The following is an 11,607-nucleotide window of genomic DNA, read 5'->3' on the forward strand; positions in this document are numbered from 1 at the left end:
AATTGGTTCTGGAATCAACTTCATCTCCACATTCTTGGAGGGCTATGCTTCCGGGATGAGATCGTTTTCATGTTTAATGTTTTATGTATGTTTTGTGCTCCAAGTGTGTTTACTAAGACTACTAAGTACTAGAGATGGCATTTTTCACGCTTTCTGATGTGAGACATTTATTCTTGCAGAACTGGGTGGCGCTGGATGATGTGGCTGATGATTGGTTGCTTTCTAGTGCAAAAAGATAAGCACATTCTGTATTCATGCCTTGCAAACCAATCTATTCTGAGCGATGCCAGTGGTCCATTGCCTGGGCTAAACAGTCCAATTCAGCACATTAGCCAAATGCCACATTTGGGAAATTGATTCTTCTCTCATGGGCCAGCTGGTTGTTTCCTATTACCTCAATGGAAATGAAGACTTGGTTGAGGGAATAAAAGTGAACTACAGATGGTCAAATCCATCTACCTTCATCACAATACTGTATATTGTATGTTTATAGTAGACAAAAATACAACAAATTAAATCAGTGAGTCTTTTCATGAGGAAACATATTGCTTGTCACGAACATGATCAACAGTTTAATGTGATATGAACATGTATAAGCACTACATTGGCAAATTATAAAAGTGTAGATTTTTTTCAGCATAATATGGCACAAAAAAAAGCATTTTACATTTGCCCAAACATTTTAGAAATTCAAATACGGATAGATATTTTACAGAGTGACACGTGTAGAAAGTTTCTTCCATTCCAGAAAGTAAATATTTGATCCACTGTGTTCTGGAGCAGAAACTAATTGTGGGGGATTGAAAGAATCATCAAGAGTCTTAATTCATCAAGAGAGTCTTCATTAATATTAAACACACTGATAATGAGTAATGAGGGATTAAAAGGAATAATTTAACATGATTATCACTTGGTAGTCTCTGGGTTGCATTAATCCGTAAATACAGAATGAAATAATTAGTGGTTCCAACGATTCTATGGGCAGCTGAGTTTGAGTGTAATTGTAAATTTGCTGACGCCCTTATGTGGTGGTGAGTGAAAACATGACAAGAGTCACGTTGATTTGCAAGGTGGTTGGTTGGTTGGTTGTGGGGAATGTAAATTGCAGGATTTGCAATCTGTGAGTAGCAGAAGTTTCCACTCCATGCATGTTCTTGTTTTCTAACCTTACCCTAACCCGAACACTTACCTTAACCACTTGCTACAGTAGCATACCTAAACTTAACCTTACCCTGCCTACCACTTACCCTAACCACTTAATAGCATGCCTAAACCTAACCCATTCTAGATGTTCATTACTGATATTTGTTTATGCTAAGTAAGAGTGTGCAACAGCACCTCGCTATGGAGATAGCCACACACCGTACAATGTACACAAAGTGAGTTTCCCATGGCAGTACTCAAATATATACAAATCTGTATGAGATAGTTTTGTCCTGTACCATGGATAGAAATAACCAAAGTGCTGTCTCTTCCATGTTTTTTACTGTATTCATTCTTGTTCTCTATCTACAACCACTGTGATTATTATTATTTGACCCTGCTGGTCATCTATGAACGTTTGAACATCTTGGCCATGTTCTGTTATAACCTCCACCTGGCACAGCCAGAAGAGGACTGGCCAACCCTCAGAGCCTGGTTCCTCTCTAGGTTTCTTCCTAGGTTCCTGCCTTTCTAGGGAGTAGTTCCTAGCCACCGTGCTTCTACATCTGCATTGCTTGCTGTTTGGGGTTTTAGGCTGGGTTTCTGTATAGTACTTTGTGGCATCGGCTGATGTAAAAAAGGGCTTTATAAATCAATTTGATTGATTGATTGATAGAGCAGACAATCCCTGATTGGATTATGTTAACCAAACAAAATATTTAAAGTATTAGCTAGCTTTCGACACATAAAATGAGAAGTGACTTTTTCAAATCCCTCTCACATATACTAAACTATCAAACATGGATGTGGTATTAGCTGTGAAAAGGGGCAGGATATACTTTTGTGAGAATAATTATGTTTTTTCTGTTTACTTCTGATTGTAAGTCGTTACCACAGACAAAATCTTGGCAGTCTCTGATCTTTGAATTTTTTCTTTAGTTTACTCTGTAATGATGAGGGGAAATGGAAGTCAAAGGGTAACGAGATCCCACACAATGCCTTTGAAGCAAGGTTGCTCAGTGATCCAGCACTAAGATAAAACCACATACGGTACCTGTACAAGTTCTAATGTACAAGCCAAAGTCATCACAAAACAATACGCCAGAAAACATGGACTTAAGCTTTCCATATCATACACCAATTCAATAAATAAGATAAAGTAGGCTTATATTGAGTACACATTATAGTATTTTTAAATAGTTTATACAATAGCGTTATTAAAAATCCCAACATGTGTTTTTTTCCATTGCAAACTCTCTATTACAGATTGCAAGACAGGTTTAAGTTATATGGACAACATTTCCCTTGTATACACATTAGCAACTCGCAACAAGAGAATTGGCCATTACATTCAATCAACAAAAAGCTTTCTCTTCAAAAAGATATTCAACTTTAAAGAGAAAATCACACTGTGTGCATTTCTTATATTCTGGGCAATATCTAATAGAGCAATAGCTAATATTTTTTAACAATTCAAAAGTACTCCATAATAGCATACCATGTACAATATACAGCAGTAACCTCAGGCTTTAATGTGTAGAGTGAAGCTATATTATAGACGCTCATTTCAATAGCTACTTAAGACAGCAGAAATACAGCATTAAGAAGGACCAACAATATGCACATGCACAAAATATCTGCACATATAAGAAGGCAAATTACCAAACAGTCACAGTTTTGATGTATAATAAGATGGTCAGTGAGATATCAAAGTCCACATTCTTTCTATTCCTGAGAGTCAGACTCAGCAATCCTCCTGTGATAATGACAGAGAGCACGAGAGAGAAAGCAAGATAGAAGAGGGGAGGGAGCAAGAGAGAAAGAAAGAGAGCTGCTCACTACACGTATGATCGTATGTCCAGTATGGCACATCGTCTGGCGTGGCGTTATTCTGATGATGGAACAGCACTGATGTGGAACTATGTAGCTTGAGTGCATATCCAGTTTTCCTCATATTGTCTTCATACAATCTCTGAATCGAAACATGGAATCTCATAGCATTATACGTCTCAGAAGGCCCCTTGAAAACAACCAATCATCATGGCCGTAGTTGAGCTGGCACTCGGTGACCTCCAATCAGACGTTGGTGCAGTTGGTGGAGGGTGGTGTGTTGTCCACCTTGCTGCGGAACTCCTTGAGTTCGTTGAGAGGGGAGTTGGTAATCTGACACCTGAACACCTGCTTGTAGGCCTTTCTGAAGTTCTCCGAGAGGAAGGCATAGATGACAGGGTTGACGGAGGAGTTGCTATAGGCCAGGCAGTGGGCCGCCACCCGGAACAAGAAGGACCACTGGGTCAAGGGGAAGTTGCCGAACTCCACCCACAGGTGGACCACATGGTGGGGGAGCCATGACAGGCAGAACACCACCACCACTACAAGAACCGTCTGGGCAGTCTAGTGGGGAGAGAGAGGGGAGTGGGGGGGCACAGGGTAAGAGGTCTCCAAGTATGAAGAGTGGCATTTGTCCACTACAGTTTTATCGTTCATAAAAATAAAAACAATTCTGAATGCATCTTTTAATGTCAATACAATGTCTATTTGTTATAACGGTGTGCGTCTAATAAGCTTGTGACATGTATAACCTTGTCTCTTTATGAGATTATCTTTCAGTAGAATCTGGGATGTTCTCATGTCTTATTCCAAAACTAGCAGAGTTAAAGGTGGCACCTTTCAGCTGAAATGCCAATTTCATGCTTGCTGGTCTGCTCTGCCTTTCCCCTGCATTCCTGGCTTGCAGATTGATTTACCGTTGTGTTAAATAATTAGCACACAACATGGGAGATATATTAAAGAGCGTGGACATACTAAAAAGGCATTGGGGCTGGGCTGGAGATGTTTACAAATGTGTCTGCTTGCTTTCCACTGCTTATTTGGGTAAAAGGGAGGCTCGAGTGTCTGCCTGCCACAGCAGTCCCCGAGCGCCACTAACAGGGTAGCCCACGTAGCGTTTACAGGAAACTGGGAAATGATGCTGAGAAAAAAGGAGGGAGGGATGGCAGGGAGAAAGATATGGTCAAAGACCGACAGGAAGGCAGAATAAAAAACAAACCTGTAGTATAAAAGACAGAACGACAGAGAGATCAGACATACAGACACAGAGGGGTAGATGTAACTAAGTAATGAATTGATGAACTGAGGTTTTCAGTAAGCTTGGTGGTATCATGAAAATTTACATAAGTCCAGCTCAAATGCCTACCATTTAGCACTACAACCAGCCCAAAATCAACATCAACCACATTGTTGCAAAAGGCACAGCCACATAAAAAAAAATCTCCCTTTCACCTGTTCCCAGGTCTCCTTTGAAGACTAGCAGAACTGACTGTACACTGAACTCTCAATCATTCAGAGATGTCAAATTGGTATGTGTAGTGTTCAATTACTCATTCAACAGTCAAATCCCAAATTTAAAACGGAAATAACCTTGCACTGTTATTTATTTTATCATCATTAGTTAAGTCTAGGTGTTTGAGTCTATGTGGTGTTTCTCTGGAAGACCGAGCACAGCTAATTTGACGGTGACAACTTGTGAATCTGTAAATAGTTATTGGGCTCATATATGGAAATCTAAATATATAAATCTCTCTCTTAAGCTACTCTATATGGTATAGAAGAGGAATCTGAATCTGTATGTATAGTACAGCACACACACATGCCCACACACACACACGCCCACGCCCACACACACACACACAGTCGGGCTAAAAATCCCCCAAAAGATAAAATCAATGAAGTGAAACAGTGGAGGTAGAAGATTGTGACTTCCCCTCTGACATCCTCACATTGAAGGGCTTTAGCTCCTCATTTAGAGGTTTGTGGAAGAACCAGTCCAGTATTGGCATCAATAACAATTCCTGTGTGCTGTTTAAATGCCTAAATGAATGAAATAACTGAGAGTAAAACTGTTAAATCTGCTAATTAACTGTGCCTCACACCTCCTACGCAGGGAATTAATTCAATCATAGTGGCATGCCAATCAAAAACAAACCCATTACCTACTTCAAGGAACACCTTTTTTTTTTGCAGAAAAGCCTAAAGATGTTTTTTTTTAAGACTGCAATTGCTAACAACCGTCTGTTGACATTTCATTTCTTTGAGTATGTTTATTATGAAGTGTCAGAAAGTACTGGAATTGATATGACACATCACATTTATAACCAAGTGCATGATACAAAAATCCAGGTTTATCTGGCCTCGTGTCACAAATCCCTTTATAATAATCCAAACACATTGTCAAGATTACTTTTCAGGAGTGGATTGAAAGTACAACATTTACTCAATACGCTTGTCCCAGGGGATTACAGGAGCTTTAGAGATATCCCTATGAGCACAAGATGTTGAAAATACGTATTTTTGTTGTGCTCACTTGGATGCCACACACGACAGTCTATAAACACCCTGTCCTCCTTCTGTGTGTACCTAGGGCTGATAAGTGGAGATGTTTTATAACAGTGGAAGAGAGTAGCATTGTTTTCCCAGCTGCTCCTCCCAGCTGCTCCGTTTCACAGCATTGGAGGAGTTACTGAACTGATGGCTGGAGATCGAGGCCAGCCTCCTCCTACTCCTCACACATGCACACATACATACATACATACATACATACACTGAGTGTACAAAACATTATGAACACCTGCTCTTTCCATGACATAGACTGACCAGGTGAATCCAGTTGAAAGCTATGATCCCTTGTTAAATCCACTTAAATCGGTGTCGATGAAGGGGAGGAGACAGGTTGAAGAAGGATGTTTAAGCCTTGAGACAATTGAGACATGGATTGTGTACGTGTGCCATTCAGACCGTGAATAGGCAAGACAAATTATTTAAGTGCCTTTGAACAGGGTATGGTAGTAGGTGCCAGGCGCACCGGTTGGTGTCAAGAACTGCATCGCTGCTGGGTTTTTCACACTCAACCGTTTCCAGTGTGTATCAAGAATGGTCCACCACCCAAAGGACATCCAGCCAACTTGACACAACTGTGGAAAGCATTGGAGTCAACATGGGCCAGCATCCCTGTGGAACCTTTTGACACCTTGTAGAGTCCATGCCCCAATGAATTGAGGCTGTTCTGAGGTCAAAAGGGGGTGCAACTGTATATTAGGAAGGTGTTCCTAATGTTTTGTACACACAGACACACAATTGATTATACCTTTAATTGAACACCTTGTCTCTTGATCTGCCTATGGACACAGCCTCAGTTTACTTTACTCATTTGACACATTGAATTGTATCCACAGTGAAAGCTTTAACTGTAAATAAATTAGGCTGGTTGGGTGAGATGATTGACGACTCAAACATGCGCATCGATTTGAACCAGGCAGCAGTAACTCATCAGCTAGGTTTCCATCCAATTGGCGACATATTTTCATGAGTATATTTTAAAATCTGCATAAAAACAATATGTGCATTGTCCCACCAGAGATGTGTTTCCCATCAAATTGGCTTCTTGTGGCTGTGCGTGATGACGTAGTGCACATAAAAATCACTTTTGTGGTTAAATTCCCATGTATCAGATAAAAAAAAGATATAAGTTAAATGGGTTTCCATCACATTTTCAACTCTACTGATGGTTTTGCCACAAAATAAATTGCGTTATATAGCAAATGTGCCCCCTCTGGTATTGGCACGTGCGGCTTAGCCAACAGCTCGCAGATACAATGCGGGTATAGCCTACATGATGAGATTATTATGGACAAAATAGCGAGATTGTTTTTATTTGTCAAATGGCAGCCAAGCATCGATCATCATGTCACCAGAATAAGACCCTCGATATTTATTGGTAAGGAGCATCAAGTTCATCACCTTTCACTTTCACCACCCTGTGAAGTTCATCATAATTTATTTCATTTGTTACCTAATAAACTGAATTATTTCCTGAGTCGTAGTGGGAGGACCACACAACATGTAATGGAGTCACGCGATTACGTGATATGATGGTTATTATTAAAAGCGTATCTCGCATAATTAATTTTACTGACAAAAAGATCCCACCTTGTCTAAAGTATTTAGTTTTGTTGACATTTGGAAAGTTTACCGACAAATTAGCTGTTTCCATCAGGCCTGTTGTGTCATTTATCCGACATGTACTTTACTCGCATGAAAAGGTTGGATGGAAACCTGATTATAGTGAAGCTATTCCTATAGACAAATATTTCAGTAATCAGAGTTTATACTTATTGAATGACATTGAAACTGTCTAGATGTGAAAAAATGAGAATACATTTTTGTAAACACTTAGTTCAGATCATCATTAATATTTTATTGTTTAGTTATGTGTAAGCCATATGGACCAGTGTCTGGCCATATTATAATTGCCAACACTAATGATCCAATGTATTAAACAATCTGAGGACACTACTGAACCGTTTATTTGGAGCATACTGGCTAGAACAAATATAGATCTCTTGAGGCCCATATTTTGGTGTGTGATGCAGTTCTGACAGACGGTCAGCACCAGGTGAGCAGCAGCAGCGGGTTGGCTTAGACAGGCAAATGGCCATTAAGAAGAGTAATGGCTGAAAGTCCAGTTTGATTGCACTTTCCCACCGTGCTGCTTCACTCAAGTGTGGTAATTGACAGGCGCTTCAGGGACATTGTAGATGGAATGTACTGCCAATACCAAGTGCCTTATATTCAACATATAATACTGACTAAGTTTATCGGTTATTTTTCTTCACTAGACTATTATTTTTGCAATGGGATGTTGGTTCTTCCATGGTATACGTTGCAGCTCTACGCAGGTGCATCATGCACCCCCAAAAAATCTGAGCTGGCACAAAGTACGTGAGGATGGCTAGGGGGTGGTCCGGAGGGGGGCTAGGCCGCTAGTCCAGAAGGTTGGAGATGTTTGCCTTTTTCAAACACCTGAAATAGCTTTATCCTACAATCTAGAGCCATAATCATTAGGATTAATTCTATGTCAATAATATGTAGATTTGTCTGCATATCTCTTGAGGTGTCTGTGGTTCTTCTTTTAAAGAAACTAAATATGCTTCTCTGCATCTCTGCTAAAATCTGGGTAAAAGATTGAAAGGAATGTGAGTTTTGTTCAGTACATGTAGTTATTGCTTGCTTTTCTAAAGTCTACCAATCTTGCCAGAAGACATGTCAGCTAAGATAGACAAGATAGCTACTCTAACTTGATTGATAGCATGAAATGGCTTCTTGGTAGCTAGTTATGAGTTTGGGAGATAGGGAACTTATCTGTGCCCGCTAAAGCCAACTTCATAACATTTCTAGGTGGCTAGTGGTGTTACAGAGAAACAACAGTCAAAAATATATTATTCCTTTATATTTAATTGTTTTAAACAGGACAAATCGGATATTGGGCATGACACCTCTGGCTCTCTGCTTCTATACACAATGTCTCTGAAGATGGCACATTACTAAACATGGGCTTTCTCAAATTACATTGAGATTGTGTAACGACTTGAACCAAATTGATAATCAACATCATGATAAACATCATCATAAAGTGCATTGAGAAGTAAGAGGGATTGGATATTGCACATTGAATGATATGTTTGATATGATTATATCTTTGAAAACATCTTAGCCAAACAGTGTTTTTAGACTCCTAGAGCTCTAGACATGACGTCTAGAAAAAGTATTAACGTAAAAATGATTTTTTTTTTTAAACCAACAAAACAGGGTCTCCGTCACTTGTTTGCCATGTAGCTGAGTTGTGATGAGGCATAACTCCTCTCAAAATCATAGAATGCTCTTTAAATGCAAGGACTGACAGGCCAAGATGGTTAAACTCCTAGATATAGTTTAAACCATATTTTGAAGCTATACAATGTTTCTTTACATTCTTTGTGTTTGTAAACAAGTAATAAAACCTTCTATTTTTGGGTTATGATAAAACCATAGTGGGTCATAGTGCTAAGCTCGTGAGACATGTATAAGTTATATTCTTCAAGAATCATTAAGTAAATATTAAGAATTGAAAATACCAATGCACAGCTTCCTAAATCCCAGACTGCAGCTTTAAATCCTAGACTGCAGCTTTAAATCCCAGACTGCAGCTTTAAATCCTAGACTGCTGCTGGACAACTGGTGTGGGAGGCTGTAATACTCCAACATACTACATTTGTGGGGCTGTCCACCATACAACTAATGATCACCATCAACAGTCAATATGTAAATGTGATGAATGGTTTTACATACCTTCTTTTTGGACGCCTCTGACTTTTTGGACATGTTTCTGAGTTTTTTGTGCAGGTGATTTAAAACCTGAAAATGCATAAAGAATTGTGTGATGACATACCAAAACGATTCATTAAAGCCTATGCTATAAAAAAAAAATCTGTAATAACATTATACTGAAATCATTTCTTTTCAAAGGCTATCTAATTTATGTCTTAGTTGTCCCCATTTTAGATTACCCAAACTCAGAAATTGACATATGTAAAGGAATTCATAACTCATTGCGAATACAATTATCTATCAATACAATAATAAATAAATCAGCTCTGATTGCTTGCTTACCTTTGCGTAACAGAACGAAATCAGCAACAGGGGCAGTACATAACCAAAAACAAACGTGCACACAACATAGACTTTCTTTTGGTTTTGATCCGGCCACACTTCCCAGCAGTAGGTGTGATTCTCGTCTCTCTGGTATATGTTGTGTATGACCGCGACTGGCGCTGCCATGGCCAAAGAGAGTATCCAAATGACCACCACTCCGATCAAAGCGTGCTTTGACACGCGGATGGAGGACGATTTTCTGGAGTGAACAATGGCAATGTAGCGGTCCACCGACATTGCGGACAAGGTGAAAATACTGACCAGCATGGAAACGGTGAAGAAATAATGAATAAACTTGCAGATGAAGGCACCTAGAACCCATGTCGGCATCATGTAAATAGTTGACTGAAAAGGGATGCAGAAAAGCAGGTAGGACAGGTCGGCGATGCTAAGGTTGAGGATGAATATGTTGGTGGTGCTCCGTGGTTTTCCGGGTTTACTATGGGCCAGCACCGTGATAACCATGGAGTTTCCCAACACTCCAAGTGTAAAGATGAGTCCGAAAACCAAAAGCGTAATGAAGTTGTCCATGCCAATCCCGAACAAAAGTTTCTGATTTTCCTCCTCGACATCCGTTCTGTTGACATACCATGGTGCAAATTCGGTTAGGTTGTCCAAACCAGACGAGTTCATCACTTTTTCTAGTGCTGAACTATTTTCAAATGTAAGTGAATGGGGCACAAATGCCTTCTTATGTCTTCCTGGGTCGTTTGACAGTAGCTGGCAGGCGTTTTTGCCTATTCAGATAATTAAAGCATAATTTGTTTCAAAGTCTCTTGAGTCTCTTGAATGCAGCCATCACACAATATTGTATCTCAATTCGTTGCAATGTTCCTCATTGTTTTTCGATACAATGTAAGTGAAGATACTTTTTATGAGACATTTTGTCAATATGTCTGAAGTTAGCTGCCCAGAGTGTACTGTTCTATATATTCTTGGTGCGTAATGCAGTTGCTGTCTCCACCTGATGCGTCCTCAGTCGCAGGATGGCTTCGCTCAAATCCCTCCTCGCCCTATTTCCCCCTACATATTATAGAAGGGGCTGGGCTGCGCGTCTCACGTCAGCTTTCAGTACTACCGCCCAAGATGTACTAAAAAGCACTCCAAAATTAAATTTGGCCTGTCCACGTTCTCGTGGCCATAATTATGCACAATGCGATGTATAAGACATCGAATGACATCATTCTCTTGTAGGCTAACATGTGGGGTGATTGCAATTGTTTAACAGCAGTCTAATATACACTGAGTGTACAAAATATTCGGAACACCGTCCTAATATTGAGTTGCACCCCCTTTTGGCCTCAGAACATCCTAAATATGTCGGGGCATGGACTCTTCAAGGTGTCGAAAGCATTTCACAGGGATGCTGGCCTATGTTGACTCCAAAGATTCCCACAGTTGGCTGCATGTCCCTTGGGTGGTGAACCATACTTGATACACACGGGAAAATGTTGAGCGTGAAAAACCCAGCAACGTTGCAGTTCTTGACACACTCAAACCGGTGCGCCTGGCACCTCCTACTATACCCCGTTCAAAGGCACTTAAATATTTTGTCTGGCCCATTCACCCACTGAATAGCACACATACACAATCCATGTCTCAATCCATGGTTCAATGCAAATAGTCCCAGTGGCCATTTGATTAATTGTTCAGCATTAAATTGTTCTCTTGGTAATGTTGTGTACACTCAGTGTAGTTGGCATTCATCATTTCTGTGAAATGGGCTGTTGGCTTATGAAACAAGGTGCTGGATTTGTGCTTAGCCAATGAAGGTGTAGTGGGCCAGGCCTGACAAACATCATCTCATCCCAAAGTATTATTTAAAAAAACGACAAGCATTAGCTCCTCTCTGATAATGGTAAATGGTTGTGCCTGGCTCTTGTTCTGGCAGAAGGCCTAGAGCTTGTATTTAGGGACAGACTACTTTATGAGATGGAG

The 11,607-nt window shown here is 40.1% G+C and overlaps 1 protein-coding gene across 1 annotated transcript; it reads right to left on the bottom strand.

Moving 5' to 3' along the window:
* Nucleotides 1-560: 560 nt before the first annotated feature.
* LOC106605071 (galanin receptor type 1) lies at nt 561-10,660 on the bottom strand. The gene is made up of 3 exons (XM_014200339.2): nt 9,628-10,660; nt 9,307-9,372; nt 561-3,537 (listed from the first exon to the last, which is right to left on the bottom strand). Exons 1-3 carry the CDS (start codon nt 10,300-10,302, stop codon nt 3,220-3,222), a joined length of 1,059 nt encoding a protein of 352 aa, XP_014055814.1. The 5' UTR covers nt 10,303-10,660; the 3' UTR covers nt 561-3,219.
* Nucleotides 10,661-11,607: the final 947 nt, after the last annotated feature.

This window comes from Salmo salar, chromosome ssa05 (assembly GCF_905237065.1).
Source record: "Salmo salar chromosome ssa05, Ssal_v3.1, whole genome shotgun sequence".
In the NCBI taxonomy this organism is placed as follows: domain Eukaryota; kingdom Metazoa; phylum Chordata; class Actinopteri; order Salmoniformes; family Salmonidae; genus Salmo; species Salmo salar.

What these genes read in the sequence shown, in the direction of transcription:
- LOC106605071 (XM_014200339.2), bottom strand. Translation starts at nt 10,302, where the DNA reads ATGAACTCGTCTGGTTTGGACAACCTAACCGAATTTGCACCATGGTAT. An exon ending in TTTCGTTCTGTTACGCAAAG is followed by an intron (nt 9,373 to 9,627) that starts GTAAGCAAGCAA and finishes ATGCATTTTCAG; the next exon opens with GTTTTAAATCACCTGCACAA. An exon ending in CAGAGGCGTCCAAAAAGAAG is followed by an intron (nt 3,538 to 9,306) that starts GTATGTAAAACC and finishes TCTCCCCACTAG; the next exon opens with ACTGCCCAGACGGTTCTTGT.